General features: G+C 43.1%; 1 protein-coding gene across 1 annotated transcript in view; it reads left to right on the forward strand.

The window, feature by feature from the left end:
- Positions 1–501: 501 nt before the first annotated feature.
- Positions 502–26,998, forward strand: part of ankrd13b (ankyrin repeat domain 13B) — a 36,663-nt gene continuing 10,166 nt past the window's right edge. Inside the window, exons 1-8 of the mRNA XM_070970515.1 lie at positions 502–954; positions 16,348–16,483; positions 18,424–18,548; positions 19,616–19,661; positions 20,103–20,246; positions 21,543–21,783; positions 24,965–25,031; positions 25,992–26,073. Coding sequence (XP_070826616.1) covers positions 847–954; positions 16,348–16,483; positions 18,424–18,548; positions 19,616–19,661; positions 20,103–20,246; positions 21,543–21,783; positions 24,965–25,031; positions 25,992–26,073 — 949 coding nt within the window. The 5' untranslated portion in view covers positions 502–846. The remainder of the gene's footprint in view (positions 955–16,347; positions 16,484–18,423; positions 18,549–19,615; positions 19,662–20,102; positions 20,247–21,542; positions 21,784–24,964; positions 25,032–25,991; positions 26,074–26,998) is intronic.

A 26,998-nucleotide genomic window follows, 5' to 3' on the forward strand; every position in this document is an offset into this window, starting at 1 on the left:
ATATTAAAAAGACATACGAGCAGCAGATGAGAGCATCGCGGTCCCTTTTTGACTGTATGACGGACAAAACCAAACTTTTATTGATTGATTTTTTTTTACGGAAAAAAAGGATTATGCTCATTTTCCGATTGGGTGGCTATCAAATATATAGAATTGAATTAAATAAAGTTTAATGTAACAGACACAAGGTGTTATGCATAAACATGAAGGATAACAAGGGACAAAAAAAAAACACTGAAGGAGTAAAAATGAAGTTCTGATTGAAACTTGATGCATTTTATTGTGAATTGGTTTACGGTCTTTCGCAGGCAAAGTGTCCACTTTTTCACCTATACGATAAGACTCCTGTAGGGGGGCTATGCTATGCAGTTTAATTTGAAACATTTGTGTATGATTCCTGCGGTTCTTTTTCACGAAGCATATGTTTTATCACACCATCCCTGACAGCCGATTGGCTGAGCGTGCGCACATTTCATTGCAGCTTGTCAACGCGTCTCTCTCAGTCACCACCGGATGGGAGGAGAAGAGGAGGGTAGATGTGTTAGAGTAGGCAGGAGAGAAAGAGAGAGGGAGGCAAGAGGTGGAGGAGCGGGTGGTTAAGAAATCAAGGTGTAGCCCGATCTACAGTCAAACGATGGGTTCATTTCTATATATGATTTTCATGGGGTTTTGCCATTTATTCTAAGCAAGCGAGCACTGTTTCTGACGCGCAAGGCTGCCCCTGTACGCCTTTGGGCATCACCGACGATAAAGGATGATAGGTTTGATAATATAGCGTAAATTAATCGCAAAGTATCCTTGCAATCCACAGTAAAGACAGAGGAGGAGGCAAGCTATGATCCGAGGATGATTTCTGCTAAGAAAACTCCGGAGAAGAGTCGTTATCCTATCCACTATTTGGTGTGGCACAACAAACACCGACAGCTGGAGAAGGAGCTGGCAACGAACGAGCAGGTGAGACAGAGAGGAGCGATCAAACACATCTCTCCTTACAGACACAGGCCCATGTCTTTATTATTAGCGTTTTTAAGGGCGTGAAGGTCCCTAGATTTAAGAGGTGGTGGTGTAGATATCATCCACGGAGCACCTTGGTCAAAAATTGGGAATAGCGCAATTAATTGTCATCTGTGGGGTAGAGGGGGACACTTGTAGACCATATATCCTCAGACTTGAATTCACTCAATTTTCTTAGTGTCATTCATTTTGAAATCATGGAGTGGCACAGACTTCACATGCCAAGCATCTATATGATTTCCTGCTTTCAGGCATAGAATATTCATCCTCCCAGTAATTCTAATATCATGGGAAGTTGTAACTGGAGTTTATTCCTGGAACGATTCCAAATGCAAATGAGTGGAATTGCTGACCCTGATGGCATTGCAGTGTGTGTGTGTGTGTGTGTGTGTGTGTGTGTGTGTGTGTGTGTGTGTGTGTGTGTGTGTGTGTGTGTGTGTGTGTGTGTGTGTGTGTGTGTGTGCAAGTCAGTGGTGCTTTATGCTTGTGTATAAGCAGCATTATTGCGTGATCTGCTCCAAACTGTAGGCTCTCTACCTTCCCACCAGCACCTAAACCATTTGTGAGTGGGTGAGACAATAGATGAGCATGTGGGCGAACAGTTGCCAACCACCACAGTAAATACTGTACAGTAATAGAATCATTAAGGTCTTGTATTAGGTTTCCAGAGGATGAGATGTTTGTCATCATCAAAAGCACGTAAAATTATTTGCACCCACTGGAGTCCTTCAGTTTAAGCCAAGCAGCTCGATATGAGGAGAATTACACTATTGTGTGCGAGAGAGAAACTGTGCGAAAGCATGCATGCGTTTGAATTCAGTCTTTTTTCTTTCTTTTTTTGCAAATGTACTGAAGCGCTCTGCCATTATATAAGAGATGCTCTGCAGGTTAGCAACTAAACAGATTTTTTGAGTGCTTGCATCATGCAGCAGTCTCAAGATATCACACTTCCACACACATGCAAGCTCCCTCGCCCACACACATTTACGCACACTTACCTACACATGCACACTCTTACCTTATTGTGGTTATAAAATCATGACCCTGAAGCCTTTTCTTTACTCCAAAAATGGTCAGCAGTTGACCCAGAGGCAGCCATCAGTACCACAATCCCTACATTTACGGTAAAGCAGTGCGGTAGTGACATTTACCATTTAACCCTCGACCATAATTATAACTATTGGGAAATAAATGGCAAAACTGATCATACCTCACAGTGAAGAGGCTCTAAGAAAGGACTGAGACCAATGGTATTCAAGTCAAAGTAAGAGGCATCATGATGTATTTCAAAGAAAAGGGAGCTGGAAATGAAACGTGTACTCACTTAAGGCTCGCTTAAGGAGACAGCAAAACCCTTTCAAACTTCTGTAGCTTTGCTGATGTTGAATGCTCATTTTCATGCCCTGCTGCCTCAACACTAAATTAAAATAAGCAGATGACTTTCTATTGATTCTTTGATTTAAAATTCAGTATTAAATTCAGAGGTTCAGTGCACAGGAATCCATCTTTAGCCAGAAGCCAAATGTAGCGGCGTTGTTCGTCTAGTACCATCAACTGGTCAAAATCCAAAATGGGTCTAACACTTCTGCTGATACAGGATGTCTCTAAAACTATTGATCAAATCCCCTAAAGCCTCACCTGTATTTTCAGATTTATCTTGTTTTACTGGACCGTCTTTGTCAACACATACATTTTTCTTAAACTTATCCATCATCAGCTGGCAGAGAGGTCTGACAGTCACACTGTGTGAAGATGCATGTGGCATAACAATAAATGTGGCCTATAACTACGACTGGCTGCTGAGTTCAGAGATGGCGCCCATTTATGAAAGTAGCATATATCCCTGTTTTTAAGTTTCTTTCTTTCTTTCTCTACTTGGTAATCATCCTTGTCATGTCTTCCCTCGTATTTTGTACTAGCAGGTAGTGATACCGTATTTTATTAGTATCTTATAACTTCTTGGCTTCAATCTAAAACTTCCCCAAAACACACATGATTGAAATTGATATAGAAAAAATCAAGTCAAATCAAGTTCTATAAGCTGCAGCTCTTGATTTGTTTGTTTTACACACATAGACTCAACAAATCAGTCCTTGCTACCCCATAATCATTCATTTTTCAGGAACCCTTGTATCTGTAAATATTTTATGATGCGAATCTTATTGCTCCTCTGCTGTGCGTTTGAACCCAGGACCTTTATATCACATTTTTTTAATCTTTTTATAAAGTAAGCCAAACAGACTGCCTTGTAATTCTTTTTCCTGTATGAAAATAAAATAAATCTGTTGAACATCTCAAGCACCGAAGTGTTCAGAATCAGAAAAGATTTGATGCTGATCCTTTGTAAATCTGCACCATTAGTCACCCTCGTGTTGTGCTTGTGTAGGATAAAGACTTATTTTATTGTAAATCTCAATGTAGATAGGACACTCTCTACCAACTATTGTGGCAAACAAGTGTCTATATATTCTGTAATGTTCACCACATTAGAAACCTTATGAAACCTGAACGCAATGTCACCTGAAATCTATGTGAAATTAAAACCTATGCCCACCCATATCATCTATTTCAATGAATTTTATGCCTGTTTTATAATGCCTGTTCTATTTTAAAGCTGTTTAATTCTGTCCAAAGAAGCACAGACAGAATACAAAAGAGGGAGAATGGCAGAGAATATGACTTTTTCCATTTTTCACTCCAGCCATTCGCTCCAGATGCACTCTCCTCTAAACCTCAGTCATCAGCTATCTGTGTTGGATGGCAGATCACAGAAAGTTGTGAGACAGTAGCTACAAAAATACAGTTGCACTTCTTTCTTCTCTTGTTCCCTCTCATTGTTGATGCACTTCTGTTCAGCCTCATCCAGGAACCATTCACACTACCTCTGTATTTTTTGCTCTTTGGCTTATTGTGTTTGTTTGTGTGGGTATGTGTGTGGGTGTATGCACAGGGAGGTATACATCATGGTTTTGCATGAGTTGTGTGACCCGGTGCTTTTTTGCATAGTCAAACATTTTTGACTCTAGATGAACCTATTTCAGCTACTAAACTAATAATGTTATTTTAATGTCAGCATCACGCCTCAGAACTCATTTAACATCCACTTTATGACATATTTTCTATCGTAAACTGAGCCCCTAAACTAGGACAGCGTACACACCCCATCATGCTCCAGCCCTGCGCTTCTGTCTCTCTCTCTCTCTCTCTCTCTCTCTCTCACACACATATATGAAACATGCATGCACATGCGTGATGCTGATGACAGATGTGAAGAAGCATCCTGAATAACTGAGGGACTCTCATGGCTTCGGTCGGTTCAACACATCCTGACAGCACAGGGATTTTTTAATAGCTGCAGGCCAGTGATGGAAGTTGAAAGCTGCAGGAATAACAAACAAAGTTAACTGTAATTAAAATGTAAGTCTCTCTTCTCTTCTCAGCTTCTAAAATTTCCATGCCAATGAATCAGGACTCCAGTTTTACCTTGCCACGCATTTCCAAGTCCTAGTTGGCCCGTCTACCATGCATAACCAGGACATTGTATCACATGCACTGACTTAGACTCAAACCTGTAATATTGTTAAGATGAAAATCAAGGCCACCAACCTACATTTCCTACTGACCTACTGTGACAGTACCCAGCTAGGTCAACAAAATGACAGAAATCATGGAGGAGCAGGCAGATGATGGTAATTTTGACTGAAAATAGATTTTGGATAAGGTCAGTTTGCATTACATGTGTGTCAACAAGTTCTTTACATGTCATATGCACAGCAATTGCAGTGAAGCAGTCGTTGGCAGTGAGATTCTCGTTCTCAGGCTCCCTCCAACAATGCTCACACAGTATGTACAAAATGAATTTAACAGTATTTAATGGGAGTTTTGTAGCTGAAGCATTACTTTGTTGAAACACTGGATATTATTCAGTCATTTTCTGCTTAAACTGTGGTACAAACCATGGTGGATTTGGATGCAATAAGCCCACTGTAGAAGTGAAGCCAAAAGGTGGCGGCAAGTCTGGCTGATTCTGAGTCATGCAGACCTTGGCTGTTTAGCACTGTTAATTATAACCATTCTGACTCTGATTGATGACATAGCTGACTGAGAGATTCTGCATGCACTTGGCATATACACATATACACTTAATGGAATAAGTTCATGAGCCACTTTGAGAGAGAAATTTCTGTTGTGAGCATCAGCCATGACAGGGAAAGATATGGGGAGCATAGAAGAAAAATATTGCATATGCATGCTCCCTGCTGCAAAAATCTATTTTTACCATACAGAGCATTGTGTAGTTCCTATGTTATCACATACTAGGCATAAGAATATCATGTTATGGCACTGCTGTTACAGCTCAAATGACAAAGGCAGCACTGTTTGTGTAGATATTGCTGATAATGGTTGGTCTCTGATAAATTCAGTTCCCATCAGCTGCGCAAGAACAGTGTAATATCATTAACCTCTGCATCATGCCACAGCAGAATAAAGGTAATCTACAGCCGTCTCCATTTCAGAGTTTTTAACACCTGCACAGCCTTGGGTGAAATGATGAGACACATTTCATTTCACCGTGTGCATGCATCAAATATCCGGCAGTTTATTATTTCTTATTTCCTTTCTAACACAACAATGCATTGAATTACTGGTTGATGTGTGGCTGTGTTCAAAGTTTTTATAAATGCCCATTTTCCAATACTTGTGGTAAGGGCCTGTAAAACTATATGCATAGACTCCTATGTCTGACCGATCTTCATCAGCGGCATGTAACAGATTGCATGAGTGATTGAATGAGGGGAGCAGAAATGCTGCCACAGCAGGTTGCAGTTGAATAATTGGTACATTGGATATCAATGTTGCAACACAAAGCCAGAGAGAGGGAACTGAACGTAGTAACAGGAGGAACGGTTGCATCAATGCCAGAGATGCACAGTTGACCACAGAGATAAGTACGAAGGAAAAACAAATTGGAGGAGTGGTAAAAATGGAAGAATAACAAGCAGTGGGGGATCAACTACCTCCACAAGATTCATAAAACAAGGGTTGTGTTGAGTAGAGAACTGACCCGTGGTAGGTAAAGAGAGGTGAAAGAGTGAAAAAAGGAGACTGAACCAAGGAGTGGAGGCACAAACAAGACAGTAAAGGGAGCAAAGACAGAGTAGAGAAGGGGAGGTGGAGAGGAAATAATGACAGACTTTGACCATGAACAGAGTCTGTCTGGGCTGCTCACAGACGTAAAAGCACGGTGTGATGGAAAAAGAGCACGGCCATGTCGAGAGTCATGGTATATCTCAAGACAAAAGCAGGAAATGCAAGAAGGAGCTCTGCTCTTTTTCTTTGCTTCTTGTCCTCTCTGTGTGACCCCCCCCACCCCCACCCCCACCCCCACCCCCAACTGTCTTTCTTCGATGCCCCCGGCAAGGTGCTAATGTTAAATCAGCATTATAAAGTCTGAAGCTGGGCTGCTGGCATGAGGGAACCGAGACATAAATTAAGGCTTAGGGGTTCATTGCCTTCACTCTAGGTCTGAATCTTTTTGCCAGCCATCTGCTATCTGCTTGCACCTGTCTACTACAAGCATTACCTCTTCTCTTCTGTTCTCAGCCTGCTTCTCCCAGTTTCCTTTAATCACATCCACCCACTGTATAAAGTTTTTCTTATCCTCTTCCCCTGGTGCCTTCCGTCCCTCTTTACCTCCAACCATGCATCTATCAACCCCTCCCTCACCCCTCTTACTTTCCTCAGTGTAATGAAACCCAAGTCCTAATTGCAGCGCAGCAAAGCCACAAAGAGATGCCATGAGGGCTGGGTTGGGATCAGATTTAGTTAAGTTGCTGAAAGCTTTTAACAGAGAGAGAGAGACACACACACAGATTGGCAGCAACATGTAAAAGGAAAGGGAGATTGGTGATGAACTAAAGGAAAAATTTGGCTGAAGAAATTAAGGTAGTGAGGAATGGAAACATACACATAGGGATCAGAGCGAAGAGATTGAACACATAGAGGTAAAGATACATGAAAAGACAGCATGCTGTTAATAATTCTCAAAATAGAAAGAAAGTCATACAAGTTAACACTCCTTGCTCTTCCTTGGACATTAAGTTTTGTGTTACTGTGCTGTTTACCCCACAACTTGGTCCTAGTGGGGGCAAAACATCCCCACATCACAATATATTAACCACCATATTTGACTATAGGTTTTTATGCATGTTATGAAATCTTTCATGCAGTTTTGTTGGCCAGCGAGGTCATCATCACCCAGGCTGTGATCAGCACAGGCACAAATGTCCTGACCTCAGCTGGGAACGCTGTCAAAACTTGGAGCAGCTCCTGATCCCTGTGATCATGCCCTCCATGCAGAGGGCAGTGCTGGAAGAGTCTGGAGGGTCAGATCTCATTACTCTGTTGGAGGTTAATGTGGAAGTGAAGTCACGTTCAGTAGCTCCATGATGGCATTGCACCAAGCATGAACTATCCTAAAATATCCACTAGATGTTGGAAGGTTTTTGTGATTCATGCTACACTGGACTGTATGGACATTGGGAACAGTGTCTGATGGGGTTGGTTGTCCACACTTTGAAGAAAAGGTTGCCTGAAGAGTCAGATTTAATTAATCAGGAAACTATGCTGCTAAGCCACCCTGTAAAATGTTTATGCATGATGCTGAAAGGGATTCTGGAGGGTTGGCGAGACTAAATTCCCAATGAACAACACAGCTTTTTTTTGCAACAGCGGATCAATTTTTACCTCTTCATAGATTGTCAAAAAGTCCTGGCAGTTCGTCAAACTTATTCAAGGCAGGTATTGTATTTTCAATGTTTGTCCCCTCTCCTGTTTTGATTCAAACAGCAGCCCTCAAGTGGTGATGATATTCAGCTCAGAGACATGTCTTTGATATTCACAGAGGATACCACTTCTCCAGCCTCATTTGCCTGCAGCTTCCACTGTGCAGCAATCTGCTGTATGGGTGTTGCTGTGTCTGAGCAGCAACAACAAAGGCGGGGGTTTGTTCTTCCAAATCCGGGGCCATGTTTCTCTTATGGGAAAAGTTTGCTCATTCTGTTATGGTGGGAGGGTTAGCAGCTGTCCCAGGTAAAAGAGTTCAATTATCTCATGAGAGCAGCTGGTTGCATCAGCTGCAGTAATAATGATGCTGTTCTATTCTGAGCCTGATAGTAAAGAGGGAGTTAAGACTAAGAACAGATTGGAGCTAAGCTAATTGGGAAGATCTCTCCAGTGTGACAGGACCACGGTGAGGTGGTTTGGGTATTTGGTCTAAATACCTCACATGTGCACTGCGATGGAGGTGTACAGGGCAAGGAGAGCATCTTAGGATCTCCACGTCAGTTGCCTGGAAAAAGGCAACTTCTGCCATGTTTGCCCAGATCATGCCCATTTTTCCTGCAGCTTTACCCCTTGCTAACTATGTTGTTCCAACACATTTCAGAATATTGAGGCACTTGACAAGAAGCAGTAAATGAACAAATGTGCACAAATACATTTTAAGCCATCGTGATATTCCTTTCATTTGACCAGCACGTTTCTTTCCAGTGAAATGCTAAATATCCTAGAGAAAATGATTTCATTATCAGCCCAGGCTACGTGCAGCCATCTCTTCCCAGACCGTTGGGTTTACCTGAAATTGCTACATAATTCACACACACACAAACACAAGAAAGAGAGTGACAGCTGTGGCGTTTCACTCCAACAGGCTACAGCCGCTACACTATGTGATTATGCTCTTTTATAGCGTATGCACTGTCTGCCTCATTCCAACAAAAGATTTGCTCTCTCCATCTGTGAGTGCGTCTGCATCTTTGTGAGCACGAGGAGTGAGAATAAGTGCTCTCTCTGTCGGCCCACATGCGAGTCTCTCCTCGCGTTTTGGTGAGGTCTGTCAGCTCAACGCAACAAACAGGTGTCAGCACCTTTAGATAAGTATCTGACACGGTCTCTCTTTGCTCCTGTTGCCGTTCTGACACGACCATCAGCGTCCCACCCGTTTGTGCTTCCTCTATCTCTGTCTGTGTGGTGTCTCTCTGTCTATCTGCCGATCTGTCTGTCGAGGTGGGGGATGACGGTAAACAGAATAAAGTGCAGTGAAACAGGAACATTACATATGCTGGTATGTAGGTCAGCATTTTTACTTGGTGATTTGGTACATTTGGTCTCATTTCTACAGCTTGTATCCACAGTACTTTGATGCACCTGCGCAAGTGCCTTGGCTGCGTTAAGATGAGCGCGAGCCGCTGGTTTTGCTATTCTTCTGTGGGGTTATCATCATCAATTGTTCTGCTCGCTCTGTCATCTGTGACGCAGGTTTTGTACCGTCCTTTTATTTCTGAGGCGGTGTCACATTGAAAATGGATCAGGGTTTCATGGCGGTGTAGCGTTTGTCAAAGTCTCCGCTGCATGTAGAATCACAGAGGCGAGAAGGGAGGCAGGGGGGAGGAAAAGTTATTTTTATTCTCCTCCCTCCCATCGCCAACCTCCTCTCCTGTGCGCCCGGTGCACAAACATTTTGGGAAAGCTGCTGTATGTGTATACGCACAATTTTGTGTGTGTGTGGTGTTTGTATGAAAGATTGATGTTGGCCTAAGTACCTGCCAAGCTGAATCAGGCCAGGCACACACTGAGTGAGGGAGAAGGGGGGGAGAAAGAGGGAGGGAGGGGGAGCGAGAGAAGGAGCAGATGCCACAGATAGAGATGCCTATCAATAATGCAGCCTCCACTGAGCTCGCTATAGAGGGAGGGCAAAATGGGAAGGAACGAAGGAAGGAGGGAAGGAGAGGGTAACTCCAAAAGAGTTTGATTATAAGATACAGATATGGGTTCAAGAGAGACTGAAAAGAGAGGAGTGGAATGTAGTGGTGGATACGAAATAAAGAGTGAATTGTGCAGGGGAATAAATTGTGAGGGCGACAGAGAAAAGCAAAATAGAGCAAGGACAGAGATACAGATCGGTAAGAGAACGGATTTTAAAAGCAGCAGAGGCATTTAAGCAGTTTTAACAGAGGAAATAGAGGAAGAAAGCATATAAGACTGGAAAGAAGATAAATGGAGGCAACACATGCAATGTTGCTCCAAAGAAATGAATTCTCAAATGTCATTATGAATGCAAAGTTTTCTTCTTATAGAAAGGAACTACATGTTAGCATAACGGGAGCCTTTTCTTCTTGTCATGAAACAGTTTGACATGATGTTGATGGTGAGTCTTTGTCTGTTTTTATAAGGAGAGCAGAATGTCAGAAACTACGCTGAAGGAACAACATAACATAACGTGTTCCTTGAAAGGCAAAAGGCCGGAGTAGCTCTGGATAGCTTATGGGTATTCCTTATACTTGACAGAAAAGGTTGGCATTTTGGGATAAACACATTTTTTTTCAAAGAGAAAGATGAACAGTGATACTGCTGTAGCTTAGCATGAAAACTGAAAACATTGGTAAACAGCTAGCCCAGCACCGCCAGCTGCAGGCCTGGCAACCTTATGGTGATGACAAGAATCAAGAATCAAGTCTCTGCGCTCTGCCAAGAAATAGTCCAGTACATCCACTCGTACCACTACAAAATCACACAAAAACCATTTTTACGCTTTGTTTCTTACACAGATATCAAACAAAATATAACATGTCAGTTAATCAGTGCACTTCGGAGGCACTGATAGGCTGTTTTCCTCTGATTGCAGTGTTTATAACGAGATGAACTGGCTGCTGGCCATAGATTCACATTGGCTGAACTTGGGAGTGGTATCGATCTTCTCATCTAACCCTCAGCAAGAAACCACATTTCACCTCATTTCCTAAAATGTTCAACTATTTCTTTTAACTTTACTTCTGTATTTTCAAGTTAATTTTACAAGCTAACTAAAAAGTCCACTGTGTAAATTTATGACATCAGAAATACTGGTTTTATCTGCTGAGAAGTATTAGATACCTTTGTTTCTACGTTATATTAAATATTATTAGATTTGCGTAGATATATATAAAAAGATTCATGATGGCTGAATTCCATTTAACTGATTGAGTCATGGTGCATGCTGGCTCACTGTTGCTCTCGTGACTTATTGGGACACTTGAATAGAACGGAGCCATTTTTAATGTTAGTAGTCACACCTGTGCTTTTCCTACTATGGCAAATTTAAAATGGCTGCTGTGAAACAGGCCTACGAGCTACAGTGATGTTCTAATGTGATTGACCAAGTGCCTGATTTCCTGTCTGTGTGGTAAACATTAAAGACACCTCCCAACTGTCTATCTGTTACTTCCTTTGGCACAGGCCATAGCTCAACCGTTTAAATGATCTTTAATTTGATTCAGCTCCTGAAACCATAAACTGGGCAATTACAGAAAAGGCTCTTCATCTTTCCAGTGCACATAATTAGTGTCATGTGCCCCACCCTTCCTCAAAGACTGTATGTGACCACAGTGTGCCCTCCATAATGATTTCATTGTCAAGTGAAGAGTGGGCGCAGGAGGTGAACAGAGATGACATAATGTCCCTACTGTAATGTGTGTGTGTGTGTGTGTGTGTGTGTGTGTGTGTGTGTGTGTGTGTGTGTGTGTGTGTGTGTGTGTGTGTGTGTGTGTGTGTGAGAACATGGCCCATTAGTTGTAAACAACTTGTTCCTCTAGAGTGTTCCTATTTTGTTAATGGGGGAGGGGAAGTAAATGTCCTTCATCATGATATACAGTAGGTTTGAGGTTATGGTGTGTGTGTGTGTGTGTGTGTGTGTGTGTGTGTGTGTGTGTGTGTGTGTGTGTGTGTGTGTGTGTGTGTGTGTGTGTGTGTGTTACTGTTCAGCACATTGGAATGCTTGATGAAGCACTTAGCATGGCGCTGTGTGTCACCACTTCTCCCATTCTTTTATTCCGTCAATGAATGTTAAACTATCCTGAATTCACCTCTGAAGTGTGCGTGTGCCGCTAACTCCGGCTGCCGTCTGTCACCACGTACAGTGTCTGTCTTTCCCAGCTCCTTTTGATGCAAATTGGACCAAATGAGCCACGGCACATCACTTGAGACTGACTGTTTTCTGATAGTGCTGGAAGGTGTCATCACAACAAATTTCTCACACGCTGACTCGTGCTGATTTGAAAATTTGACAAAGGGTGGGCGTCGTGCTGCAGCGATAATAAAGGAGAGCTAATGATGGCAAGGTTGCTAGCTCAAGACCGTGATCCTTTCAAACTATAAGGTCAAAAAATAAGGCCTCGACAAGCTGACACGTACTTCATAACATTACAGGCTTTAATTTGATGCTTACTTTGAGTGACTTGCAGTGACCGCTATAAATAGCGCCAAGTGGCATAATGCGTCACAGAGAAGTGCATATAGGAAGAAAAATATTAGCCAAGACAGGTGGAAACTATTTTACTCTTGCCTTTTTAAATCTTTTACCAAGACCGGAGCTCCATCAGGTGTAGTTGAGGTAGTAGCTCTGTTGTTTCCCTGTCATCCTGTGTTATACATTGTACATACTGTTTTCTGACAGCATCCTGTACTCCCCGTGACCTGTCTCCTTCCACATCCTCCCTTTCTTCTGCAACCAGCCCACGGCAATCCTCCCTTCCCTCCCTGTCTTTCTGCCTCCATCCACCTCACCACATGTTTCTGTTGATCCTCGCCCCTTGTTAGCGCCCCCCCCCCCCGTGTCTGCACGCCACATTTCAGCCGTTCCCCCTCAGCTCTTGTATCCAGAGCAATTGAAATGGAGTACAGCTGTAAAATAAGCTTAAACTGATAATCACCAACATTACATGCAGCCACTTCAAGGGGGAGCAATGGATGAAAGGACAGCTGTGAGACAGTAGAAGTGCCATAAAGAGACAAAAATGAAAAGAGAGCCAAGTTGCTCTTTTTTCCTCGTCTAATCCTCTTTTTTTTAACCATCAGCTTTGTTCCAGCCTCTGTTTCTCTCTTTTTTTCTCCCTTTCATTTGCTTACAACAATACGCGACGGCTCTCTTTCCAAAACACCATTTGCCATTCTTGGGGAAAATGTTTTCCAAGACTCCCTGTTAATATGCAGCCTTGGATTCTGCTGGCACAGTCGCTTCCTCTCATGTCGTTTCAGTGACGGACGGCATACTTTACACTTTTCTTCCCGTGACACTGACAGCTCTTGGTTTTTGTGCTGCCTAAGCGCACGACCGTCCTTTGAGATACTGCGTGTGTTAAACGCGCACACCCACCCACACAGCGCTGGAAATGGCCACATTTGCATGTTACACCTGGACTCATAATCCAGCACGCACAAACAAAGCTGACTGCTGTCTTTCGTCTCCTGCGTTGCTCTGACGCTCCCTCTCTCTAGTCCCCCGGCTCCGCGGCTCCTGAGGGACTCCGGCATGTTGTTGTCTCCTTCAGCTCCCCTCTTCTAACTCTCTTTCTCCTTCTGTTCTCTTTCCTCACCCCTCCCCATATCTTTGTTTGCCGTAGCCCTCAATGGCAATCTGTCGCTCATTCCTCTTTTCTCTCTCCATCTTCGCCTGGCTTACATGTTACAGTTGTTGCTGACAGGCAGTTTCTTACAATAGAAACTTCTCTCGCCACATTATCTATGTTTGTCTCTTTGTCTTTCATGCTTTCTGTTGCTTTTGTATGAACTGTGGAGAACCGAGAGGCGTTAACCAAAGAGTGAATAAGTAGAGATCTTACAGAGATAGCACACCCATTAACACACTGAAACCATGATATCTTGTCGCTATTATTGAGTTACGCTTTACTAAAATCAATCCAGAGCATGTGAGTGTATGTGACCATTTGTGAGTGTATCTCTGTGTTTGTACTGTGCATTCATACACTCATCCACGTCGGTGTGTATCTCTTGCAGTTTTCCTCATTTCCCTTGCAAATAGCAGAAGCATAAGGCTGCAGTAACTGATTGATAATGTAGCTGCTGAGACTTGCTGGTGCTGCTCACAGTGTGTGTTTCTCGGAGCTTAGCAGTTAACCTGTGGACAGTATGCCGTTTTTTTTAATGCCATTTTTGTCATTTTTATTAGGATATGATACAATGAGCACAGTAAATGTTCAGCGCAGCTTCCCCACATTGAGTTTTTTTTGTTCTCAGTTGCCTAAAAACTCTCCTTTAATGCATTTCCCCTCCGCTGCTTTGATTTAGAAATTTATGAGGATCAATAAGGACTCACCTCTTTCCTGAGTTCACCTGCCATATTTCTGATATATTGTAGACAGTAAAATTAGAAACACACTATAAAAAACAACAGCTCAAACCCTCCCAGTCTTCTGGTTTACATTTTATTCCCGGCAAAATTCTCCACAGAATTCAAGCCTGCAACGGATAGACAGAACTGACCTTGGATCAGCTTACACCCTGGATAATGGTGGCTGTCAGTGGCTCTTTTAATTGGATGGCAGATCTGAAACCAGCATTGGAAACGTTGCTGATTTTGAAGGAGCACACTGCAGGGAGAGGCAATATGAAAGCAGTGGTGCACTGGGATGGACGGAGGGAGGGATGGGCTGTTTCATGCAGAGCAATACATCCAGTTTTTGATTAGATCAAATGATTTGTGACGAGACATGATGTCTCAGTGGACATACAAGCACCACAGCAAATGTCCTGTAAGCAACTGTTGCTGATTCTCAGTCGTCTTGATCAATAATGACATGTTGCCCTCTATATATGATACCGTATAATCTATGGCAGAGGGTGTAGCCAACAACAAGTGACTCATCCAGTCCTCTTTTCAACATGGCTGGACTGACACCTGGAAATACATGTGAAGCACAAGACCTGCTATGGAGCAACACTTTCCAGCCTTGGCTCAGTATTTATTTACCTGTCTGAAATGTATGACAATCAGATGATACATGATGTGGAATGTTTTTTTCCCCTTGACACACTGCCAACAGGTCAGCTGTGCTTTCTAATTTCAAAGAAGTGTTTGATAAACCTTTCTGATTCAATACAGAGGTAGATGAGAGGGTTGACACCACTTTCTACACACTGAACACAACACTACAGTCAGTAATTAGCTTAGCTTAGCATAAAGAATGAAAGTAGTGGGGAACAGCTAGCCTGCCCGGTACGTCAAAAGGAAAAATGATGAAAATGATGGCACCTCTTCAGCTCATTCATTGGTAATTTAATCATTGTTTGTTAAATCAGTGCAAAAAAGGTATTTGCGCTTTTTTGCATGGAGTTACATACAACTACGTTTTCACTGCGCCTGGCCAACATTTCTCCTGCGAACACAAGCTTGCTGTTTCTGTGTCAACTCCTAATTGTCTGCCGTTCTCTAGCTACTTGCAGACGTTTTCTTATCCCACACTCAGCAAGGAGAACAATGAGTGTTCTCTCTTTTTTCAATATGTCAAACTACCTGACTCAAAATAAGACAAACACTTTTTTTTTTTTTTTTTAAGAAAACTAAGCCTGGCTCGGCCCAATAACCCCCTTTTTGATTTATTTGTTTCCTTTAAAGATGCACCAAAAACCGGAGACTTCAATAAGTTCTGAGCGTCTAAAATTATCCATAGCTGTCTACTGTACCAGATGTCTTTTGATATGTGTAGGAGGGCTTTAAAACCCGCCACCCTCCCAGCAATGATTCTTTTTAATTTTAGTACATCAGAGCTCTGGTATGATTGATATGACAGATTAACACTAATGTAATATGGCTGACAAATGAGGCCTTGTTGACAATAGGCTTCTAAATACGGAGCGTCAGAGAGAGGGTGTTGTTGTCAGGCTTACACAGTCACACATGTTCAGAGGAGGAAAAAACACATATTTTTGGTGCCACAGAGGCTGTCGGTCTACTTTTCTTGATGGCACAGCAGGTTGAGAACTCTGCTCCTTATTTATATCTCCTTATTTCAAACCGGGAACCTTCTCTGGACCACAATGTTCTACGTTTTGAAGAACAGCAGACAGGAGGCTGTTTAAAAAGCTCTGGTGTGTGGAGGCCCTGTTTAAAAGAGCCGACAGTGCTGTCTGTGTTTATCCAAACTCAATCCATCCAGCCCAGGAAATAGTTGAGATGCAGGAGTGCAGCAGCCAGCCATGTTGGGGTGGTGACAGATCAATTAACACCTGTCACTGTGTCTCTTTCCATCGTTCTCTCTCATCATCCTCACACTTGTGTTTCTATTATATTTTTCTGTTTCTCCCTCCCCCTCTGTCTGAGCTCGAAGAGCACTACAATGATATGCAATTAACCCCGATTTCCTTTCCTCCTACTTCATTTCTCTCTGTCTGCTCCTCTTCCCTTTTTGCCAACTCCGCTCCCTTATACTCTCTACGACTGCTTTAAATTTTTTTTCCTCCGATTTCTATTCTTTCTCCCCCTCCCCGTCCTCCATCCAGACTGATTTAGAGTTGCTGGACCCTCGTGGACGGACTCCTCTCCACCTGGCTGTCACGCTGGGCCACCTGGACTGTGCCAGGGTCCTGCTGCAGCAAGGAGCTGACGTTAGCAAGGAGAACCGCAACGGATGGACCGGTGAGTGTGATCATCTGTGTGTGTGTGTGCGTGTGTGTATAGTTGTCTGGCAGCATATGCAATGCACAGTATACATAATGCATTATCAGGTGGTATGTTGGGGGTTGGAGCGATTCAAGATAAAGGTGCTACATGCAGCATTTTCTACAGTAATATATTGCTGTCTAAGTCATTTTGACACTGTGGTGTAATTATAGTAAACAAGACCATAGAGGAGACAGCTGTTGGATTCTGTCTCTCACCAATGGTTTGAACTTATGACCCATATTTTCCATCAACCTTTTGCATCTTTTGGAGGGTAAAAATATTACGGATTTTTACTCTTTACCGGACCTATCATTGCAAATAAATGTGAAACTTAGCTGTAATTGCACTAGTAAAACAGTGACATTCTCTCTTAATGTGCTACAGAAAAATACAAGAGATTTCACACATATAAATCACACAATTCTAAAAATATAAATAGATACCAAGAAAAAAATGAGGAACTAACTGCTAATTAATAAATAAGTAGTAACACATAGCAGGTAACTGCAGGCATTTGGGTATATGTGTACCTTTATTGTACAGTGTTGTTTTTATTATTATTATTGTTATTTACTGATGGAAATGCTACTTTTCGGAGTGCCGATAACTCACCTGGTAGAGCACACGCCCCATGTACCAAGGCCATGCCCCTATCACAGTGGCCCCTGCTTGATTCTAACGTGGACCCCTCTGCTGCATGTCGTCTGATCATGAATATTTTGAAAAATTGAAAATAGCTTCTTGGCCCATTTCATGACTATTAGTAAAGGAATATGTCCAGATGATGTTCACAGACCACAAGAGTTAAACATGCCCGGCATGGCCTGTCATCTGCAGTGACCCAGTGAAAAACCCAGTCACAAATGGTCTGAGAATGTCGCGGTTTTGGTTGTGGCCCCCTTGGTCACAATAAGAGGACTATAATAATATATAACATATGATGCATCATGCGCTGTATTTGCAAAATGGCCCACCACAACATTTCCCATTGGCTCTATTTTCCATTGGTCCTGATGATTTTAGCACATTTTTGTCCTCTTGACGATTGTGATGGGTTTAGAAAATACAAACCGCTCATGATGCTTTTCTTCACCACATTTTCACAGAAAAGCTGTGGCTTCTGCCAGACAACTCTTTGCTGCTGGCACTGTGAAAATGCAGTGTGGAGATAAGTCTCACAACGGGGGACTAATGAAGCATGAAATCAATTAATTTTCTAACCTTGAAATTATATTGGCTGATATATAGTCCAAAATCCCTCCCACATCCTTAAGTCCTTGTTTTTGTTGTTACCCCCTTTTCACTTCTGCAATACTGCAGGCAGTGTGATCTTTTTTTGTCTTTATAGTGATGTGTTAAGGCACTTTAAAGTGAAGTCTTTATTATTTTGACCAATATTTCAAAGAGTCTGTGGTTGCAGATTATCATTAAGTAATCCTGATCTGTTCCTCCTAATCTGATTACTGTGCCCTGTCAATAGGTGCAATAAATTACACTCCAAGGTTTTCTTATCACATTATGAGGATCCACCTACATTTGAATGTTTGTTTGTTTGTGTGTGTGTGTGTGTGTGTGTGTGTGTGTGTGTGTGTGTGTGTGTGTGTGTGTGTGTGTGTGTGTGTGTGTGTGTGTAAGCCTTTAGTCACATGTTTGCAGATAAAGGAAGGGAAAGGAAATTGCTATGTAATTGTTCAAGTGTACAACAGCCTGTAAGACCAACAGCAACCTGACGGCCTGATGAATGATGGGAGAGCTGCAGTAATTGGTTGTACCAGTTTCTCCTTTGGCCTACTTCAGTTTCGGCAATTCTCGCTGCCCCCCTTAAATTGCTCATGTACATAAATTTTAGATGAAGCCTGAGTGATTGGCTCTGTTTTACTCTCCATCTCTCTCTCTCTCTCTCTCTCCTGCAGTTCTTCAGGAGGCGGTGAGCACCAGAGATCCGGAGTTGGTGCGTCTAGTGCTTCGTTACCGTGACTACCAGAGGACTGCCAAGAGACTGGCGGGCATCCCCGTCCTGCTGGAGCGACTGCGCCAAGTGAGATTTCACACAAAACCTCACGCACACACACAGGCAGTCAGTTCGATGCAAACATGGAAAATGATACTCCCATGACCGCACAGCGTGTATGGAGGAGCACAGGCATCAACATGACATGCATGAAACTTAACACAAACATACATACACAAACTACAAAGGCTCATCAAGGGGATTCATGAGCAGAGATGAAATCATTTGAAATGTAGATCTTTTTCATATTTACATTGTTGTTTTAGCATCAAAATATTCTTGGTTTTGTTTGAAGGTATTAATAACTTTGTTTAGTATTCGACAAGGGAGAAACTCTCAAAGGACACATCTCCATGTTGCCAACCTTGTGGGTTATTTGAGTCATCGCTTTCCCTGAAAGGGGTAAGGCGTGCCGTGCTTAAAGGCACAATAGCAGAGATGGAGTCTGAAGGTCGAGGGGTATAATCCTGACAGGAAAGTGTTGAGGTGCAGCAGATCGCATTGAAGCTGCTGCAACAGTAGAGCTGCAGAGAACAGTGGCAGAGAAGAAGGAACTGCCTTCACACAGTCTGTGTTCCTGTGTTTCTGCTCCAGCTGGCTCCCTGATACACACACACACACACACACACACACACACACACACACACACACACACACACACACACACACACGCCCTAGCATGCACACATAGCAGACACAACACTCACATTTTGGGAAACGACAATGAGCACTCGAACTCAAACACACACGCACCTGCAAGCGTCGCGTACATCGCTTTGTTCTTCGTCTGCCGCCGCTCTCCTCCACATCAGCCTCCTCTCCATCCATCCATCCATCCATCCATCAGTTCTATTATTAACCCACACATACACCACCACTTCTCTGTGCCAGTACCCCCATCTTTGGAGCAGACAGTGAAGCAGCTCCACTGCGTTTGTTCACTCTCCCTCTTCTTCTGCTCTCTCTGAATTTATCACTCTCCATCTCCCCAACTCTCTCTTTCCCCATCTTCCTGTTTATCAATGCCTGTTACTCTCTCATTTGTCTTCCTCTACCCTCATCTCTTCCTCCTCGCTCTGCCTCTTTCTATCCAGGCACAGGACTTCTATGTGGAGATGAAATGGGAGTTCACAAGCTGGGGTGAGTCCAGTCAGTCGTTGTATCATTCCAGTCAGTTAAGCAGTCCAGTACCGACCAGTCAGATCTAATCATATTATCCCTCTGGGGTGGAAGAGGCCTGTTTCCTCCTGTTGATGCTCACACACTCCCTGCCCAGAACATTGTATGTGTGGCTTTGGTTTTAGAGTTAAACAGCATGTGCTCTTTATCTTAAGTGCTTTACAAAACCACAAGTGAATATATGTTCAGTATTAGTCTCTATAGCCGGTATGTGACTCATTGTTGTTACATACAACTACTGAAATTTGTCTGTTGAAATGGGTTTATTTATTTAGCACTGAGCCCAAGACCTGCCAACACGAATCAAATGGAAACACCAGCTAAAATGCTGCCGCATTAAAATGTGCACGTCTATTAGAAATGGCACCGTTTGATTTGAAGTGTGTCTGTGTTTGTCCTCAGTGCCCCTGGTCTCTCGTATCTGCCCCAGCGACACATACAGAGTTTGGAAGAGTGGTCAGTGTCTCCGCGTTGACACCACCCTGATGGGCTTTGAACAGATGACCTGGCAGAGAGGAAACCGGAGCTTCATTTTCAGGGGACAAGGTCAGAGGTCAATCTCTAGACTTACCGTGTGTGTGTGTGAGTGTGTCCTATGTTAAGATATATTTATTTCTAAAGCACTTTTGTGTGTTTAAAGCTCGGGTTAGTAACAGAGAGACCAGCTAGACTAAGACAGATTTTGATAGTATCCAACTGGAAATCCTATCCGCTGCCTTCAGGTCTTCTCCTAATAGAGAGCTGTAGAGCTACTGGTTTGTGGATATTGTTACCTTTAGACAGAGTCTAGCTAGCTGTGCCCCCAGTCTTTGTGCTTAGCTAAGCTAGTTGCTGGCAGTACCTTACCGTACAGACAAAAGAGCGATATCAGTCTTCTCACGTAACTCGTTGCAAGAAAGAGATTATGCACATTTCCCCCCCAAAAAAATCCAACCCAAAAAAGGTATGTGGCCAAATTGTGCATTGGCTTGTAAGAGCAGAATAAGCACGTTTGTCACTCTGTCTTTCAGTGGGTCTCTACGTTCTTTTCTTCCTTACTTTCTACCTTTCTTTCAGTTATTATTGTGGTAGTGCAAGATTGTGGAAAATTAGGTTGTCTGACAACAGATGTATCGAGATAACTCTGGTCAGGGGCAAGCACACTCAAATAGAACTGCCAGTCCAACTGAGGAGTAGCTTCAGAAACCTCCACACCTCTCCAACACTGGATTCCTGAAATTGGTCATTCAACATACACACCCGTATCGACTATAAACACCTTTGATTTCCGACGTGGTCGAACAATATGTCGTAATAACAAGTTCTGATCAAGTGTACCCTGACCTTTACAGGCCATTCATATGAATTTGCAGGTCCAAAGTGAACAATGCTGCCTTTAAGAAACACATTCCTGTATCCTGTGTCAGGCGTGACTGCGTATCTGCAGGATGATCCTCCCTCTCCTCCTCCTCTTTGTCGCCTCCTTGCACAGTCAATTCTCCTCTGGCTCCTGTTTGAATTGTTTCACCCAGTTCCTCTTTTAGTTTCATCTGTCTTCCTCTCACCACTTTTAATTATTCCTCTTCTTCTGACCTTTTCCCTGGACTTTTTGGTGTCTCTGCATAATGTTCTCCCTCTCTGTGTTACTTTCCTGTGTTTCCTGGATCCTTAATTTACTCTTTCATTTTCTCTGTCCATCCACAGCATCTGCATCAATCGTCACCTCTTGACTTTTCTTCTCATGTGTGTTTGTGTCTTGCAGCCTCATTAGACGTGTTTGCATTGTCATACTTTCTCATCTGCCTCTCTCGTACTCACTGACATTGCCCCCGTTTGTCTCTTCCCGTCCGTCTTGCCTGTCAGATTCCAGCGCAGAGGTGATGGAGGTCGACCATGACAGGCAGCTGGTGTTCTGCGAGACCTTGTGCGTCTCGTCCCTCACGGCGCTCTCACCTGGCCGGGTGAATGGCGGCGCCTGCAGCAGCACTGCCGCCGGTTTGGGCCTTCTCGGGGTGGTGCAGCCCAGCGACGATCAGGTAGCAGCCAGGCTGTCGGCCCCCGTGGTGACCACTCAGCTGGACACCCGCAACATTGCATTTGAGAGGTCAGGCACAATTCTGACACACAGAATATGAATATAGGGATACCCCATTTTTGTGATTCTGCTGTGTTTTTTTTCTTCTTATTTTTGTAGAACTAAAATCAAATCCCAATTCGTTTAACATCACTCAGAATCAAAGAGCAAGGGCTTCTTTCTGGTCTCACCATTTTGCAGCCATGTTCAACAATCACAAAGGATGAAATCCTCAACAGAACAAGCACGATAATCATCTTCTCCACCAACAGTAGCCTCAGTACAACAGGATGTAATTCAGCCGCAGGACATGCTCTGCCCTGAGTGCTCCGGTCTTTTTTTTCCTCCTAAGTGGAGAAAATCACTCTTTTGTCGTTGCTGGTGAATTTCTGTCACTCTTTCACTGTTGCTGTCTCCTACACTACAACCCACAGCTGAGTGGAACAAGTTCAGACACATTCTCTGGTGGCTGTCAAAATGCGTTTCACACAATGTAGGAAAACACTCACAGAAGCAGCAGTAGTGGGGGAAGACAACAAAACTCATGTAGAACTAATTGCTCGAGTTCATTGAACACCACATATTACTGATCTATCCACAACAGAGCCGAAGGGAAATGTTCTTGTACTGAAAGTTTATTAGATTAATTCTAAAATCGTGTTGTAGTTGAAAGAGATTAGAGATTATAGAGTTTCTGAAAGAAAATAACACAGTCCTCCTATTATAAAAGACAAGTTGAATTCATACGTTGTATTTCATACCCTTGCTCATTTTGGTGCACTAATTACTGTGTAACTGACTTCACTGAGTCAATTTGCTGCCTGTGTGACTCTTCCCTACTTGTGCCACCGTTGATTTTCTATTTATTGTGTTTATTCTATTTTGGGGATGTCTTCCACACATGGCCAGGTAGATGAGAATTATCCTTCTAAGATAACTCTTGCTCATTTAGTGTCTCTCTTATCTGCTGAGAATAGCACAGCCCCTGACAACTAAACATCTTCTATTCCTGTGGCCACTGTTCTGCAAAAGTTGCATCAGCTCCCTTTAAGTCATTGCATTTTAATCTGACCAAAAATACTCTATTCTTGATCTTTTGTGTCTTATGTGAGCTCAAAGGGCTCAAATGCCAAAGTAATGTGCCAGGAGTAAGGATGATGTGGAAGTAGTGAGGTACAGACTCGTGTCAGGCTGTGTGAATCAGGCTAAGGTCACTTCAAATAAGCTCAACACTCCAGTGAACATGGAGATGGAGAAGCATATAGTAGAACGAAAAGACATGCAAGAGGCACACAAGACCGAAGCGGACTGGAGGAACATGGACAAGAATTGAGGTGAAGGGTGGAAGAAAATTGGATGAGCAGGTGGCTTGTGTGCAGTCAATTCAGGAGCTTTTTTAAAAGACCGTTACAGTTTTACAGCTCAGTTTCACATAAAGAGACATGGACACAGAAATGGAAAGGAAGGGTGCCCAAACAGGGGCATAGAGGACAAAACCCATCTTATTCCAGTCAGGTAGTGAGATAAGACTGATGTGATGGTGGAGAGAAAGACAGAGGGATGACAGAACAAGGAAAGTTTTGGACAGAGAGGAATGATGGGGTGCAAATGAAAAGAAAGAGAATGCAGGGAGAGATTTAAAGGGAAAGGAATGAGGGAGAGAAAGAGGGATGGGGCGGAGAGAGAGATGGGAGGACATAGAAGACAGGCAGGGAGAAACAAAGAGAAAGACAAATGGGACACAAGACTATGGGGAGAAGCAAGCGCCATACGTAAACCAGAGTTGATGGTTTTGGAGGTAAGAGGAGAAAACACAGTAAAATAGACTGTGGTGAGACATAGTGATAGATAGAGACAGGAACTGAATGTTAACAGATAAAAAGCAAGAAGACGGAGAGGAGAGCAACAGAGAGAAGTGCACAGGGAGAGGTGGGTGGTTGGGCGGGGGGTGGGGGTGGGGGGTTATCATTTCCCTGTCAGACTTGCATCTCAGTGTCACCTCTGTGCATTTTCCTTGGTCAGCACTCCTGTCTACATGCCAATAATCTATTTATGATGCTCTCGAGCAAACCACTTTGTCAAGTACCACAGACAGGACACCCACCTCTGGAGTTAATACGTCTTTACGCAGCCAGGCACAAAAACTACAGCACTGCAGTTTTGCTGTTTCTAGGGCCGGTATGACGTTTACTGAACCCCCGGTGAGTGAGCTATAATATAACTTAAAAATTTAAGTAGAGACATAGTTTTGTCTGACAGTGGATGAGTTGGAGAAGAGGACTAAGAGTATACAGCCATGATATTGGCCCCATGAGACTATACTTTGGCACAGCTATGCTTTCAGCTAAAAGCTAAAATGTCACTGTGCATCCTGATGTTTAGTGGGTAATTTTTTATACCATGATTACATCTAAGTTTAGCATGTTAGCAGACTAACATTAGCTAATTATCACAGACCACAGGTGTAGCAGAGGCTGATGGGAATGCACTTAGTTTTGCCGGCATTCGCTCATGAAGGCAGAGAATTGGGGTGTAATGCTAATATAAGATCATATGGTGCTGTGAAGATGTGATATACGATGTTGCAGCGGCTTCATGGAAGCCTTTTATACCCACCCACGGAGATCAGATGCCTATCCAAGAAGTTTCTCCTGGCTTCGTGACGGTATACAAAACTTGAGTACTAGACAAATTTGAGAATTTGACATGATCATGGTGCTGGATGAAAAGTGAGAGGATTCCCAGGGTTATTAAAATTCACCCTGAGGGAAACATCATCTAAAACTACTAAAAGACAAATCTGAAATATGCTAAAACAAATATAAAACTGCTAATATGGGAAAATCATCCCAGAAAACTCTGTGGTTTGGTCTGACAGGAGTTCAGTGATGTGAATAGATCATGAAGATGGGATATGCTTCGCTAACTTCTAGGCAGACTTCCTAATTGCAGACCAAACTGTTTTTCGGTTTCACTGATGACAAACAAGGACAATGGCTGCAATGTTTTCAGGCTGCATGTTACAGAGAAAAACTGAGCTTGTGACTTGCAATGCAAGGAATGATGCTTGATTCTCCAGTGTGCTGTATTCCTAGCTTTCTTTCAGGTGCAAATCTGCAGATTGTTTGGGACGAGACAAATAATCCGCTATCCATCGACTGTAAGCTGAAACCACAGAGAGCTGACGGGATGTGTTGATTCTCTGTTGCAGGAATAAAACAGGCATACTGGGCTGGAGGAGCGAGAAGACTGAGACGGTGAATGGATATGAAGCCAAGGTAGAGCACAGGTTACTCACTGATCGCTCACACTGTCCAGAGAAAGCACGGCCATCAGAGCTCAGTTTGATACTTCCTGAAAGTCCACTTAAAAAGTATAATTTTGAGAATGAATCACTCCTAAAGTTATATTAAAACCTTTGTTCTGGACTATCATTTTAAATAGTGGCAGATGAAATTCTGAACACTGACATTATAAGATCATATTTATTTAAATAAAACAATTAGGCATGAATACTTTGCCCAATTAGAAAAATCGTCCACACATGAAAGACCAGATGGGCTATCAGATTAATTTTAAAAAAAGATGTTCATGTATCATGCAGACACTTGCATTACCTTGACCCCATTTGTTTTCTTGACCCCCTGGAGGGATCGATAGAAGACAAGTGTGAGACACCCAGGACCATCTGTCACTAGTGGTTTAAAAGCACAGACAGATTCTACGGTAAAATACTGCTGCCTGAAAAGCATCTATTTTCTGCATCATTGATTTAGAGTTCCAAACATAAACAGACAACTCCTGTTGAGCCGCTCTCCTCCTGGATACGTTTTAGCTCTTCCTTTCACTTGTCCGCGGTCCAGTGTAAATGTAGAAGCAGACCTGCTCAATTTTTAATCAGTATTTTCTTTTTGCGGTCACTAGTGAGGAATTCCAGCACTCTGCTACACACATACAGTACCTTGAAGAGGTTGGCTGCATGCTGCAGACAAGTCACAAGGGGTGTAATCATACACAAAACGCATGGTTTGACAGGGGCATGGTTTTGTACATTTTTTGGCATAGTGACAAAAACGGATAAAATTCATTTTCTTTTATTCTGAAAAATGTAAGCAGTGGCTCACTGGCCATTTGTGCTGTAAAAATGAAGACACTAACATTTTTTAAATTGGTCCCAAACAATCAGCAAATAAAGCCACTGTCAAGAAATCAGAGATAAGTGTGTCCTCTTCTTTCAGGTGTACGCAGCATCCAATGTGGAGCTGATCACCAGGACCAGAACTGACCACCTGTCAGACCAGAACAAGAACAAGACAAAAGGTAGGTCACTGTCATTTGTCCACTCTACCTCAGTGCCAGGTGAGCATTGGCATGGTGTTCGTTATGTGCAGGTGTATCACAGCTGCACATAACGAACACCATGCCACCATTTCTCAGTGATCCTCTCTGTGCCGCTCTAAACCGCAGCCAAAGTGCCACGACATGTCTGATCACAAAAAGAGTCACTGATGAGTAACTCCCCTCACCTGAGCTCGATGACATCACCCCGAGGCTCTGGCGGGCAGCCCGGGACGTTCTCTCGACGACTTGGTCTCGTTTTCTGGTTCAAATCATAAATCAAACAGGATTAGCAGGCCTCTCTCTCTGGACGGTCGCTGTCAGCCAGGATAAACCATCACATGCTCCTCTGAGGGCTTCGCTCTCCCAGGTCAAAATCCCCATCTGTACCCTGCTAATGTGCAGGAGGGAAGTGTTCTTGGACGCGCTATACTGACTCCTGAATGAGTGACTCACTCCATTTGCCCTTCCCTTGTGCTACTTTACATCATTTTGTGAACACTGTAAAATCTGTAGGTATTATATACCAAGAGATAGATATACACTCTGTATCTTGAGTCAGGCAGCAGCTGCAGACAGACCAGCTGGCCGAAGGTCAAAATGAGGACGCTTGTCTTATAAACCACGCCACAGTACCGCTGTCATTAACCCTAATTGATGGACCTTTGTATTGCTTTTAGCACTCATTCAGTTTCTGGTTAGTGAGGACAACCACAACACCAGTCTTGTCTGAAAATGCAAGCCACTAAGAAGCTGGTCATGTTCTCTTTGCCGAGCAGCAGCTCTTGATGCTCCCATACTCTCTAAAACCAAAGGGAGCCATCATTGTAGGCTCTTTAAGGCCCTGAAATCTTATTTTCTCAGTGCTATGAGTGATGGGATCCTACATGAACACATTATTTTCTGC

The sequence above is a fragment of the Chaetodon trifascialis genome, chromosome 9, assembly GCF_039877785.1.
Source record: "Chaetodon trifascialis isolate fChaTrf1 chromosome 9, fChaTrf1.hap1, whole genome shotgun sequence".
In the NCBI taxonomy this organism is placed as follows: domain Eukaryota; kingdom Metazoa; phylum Chordata; class Actinopteri; order Chaetodontiformes; family Chaetodontidae; genus Chaetodon; species Chaetodon trifascialis.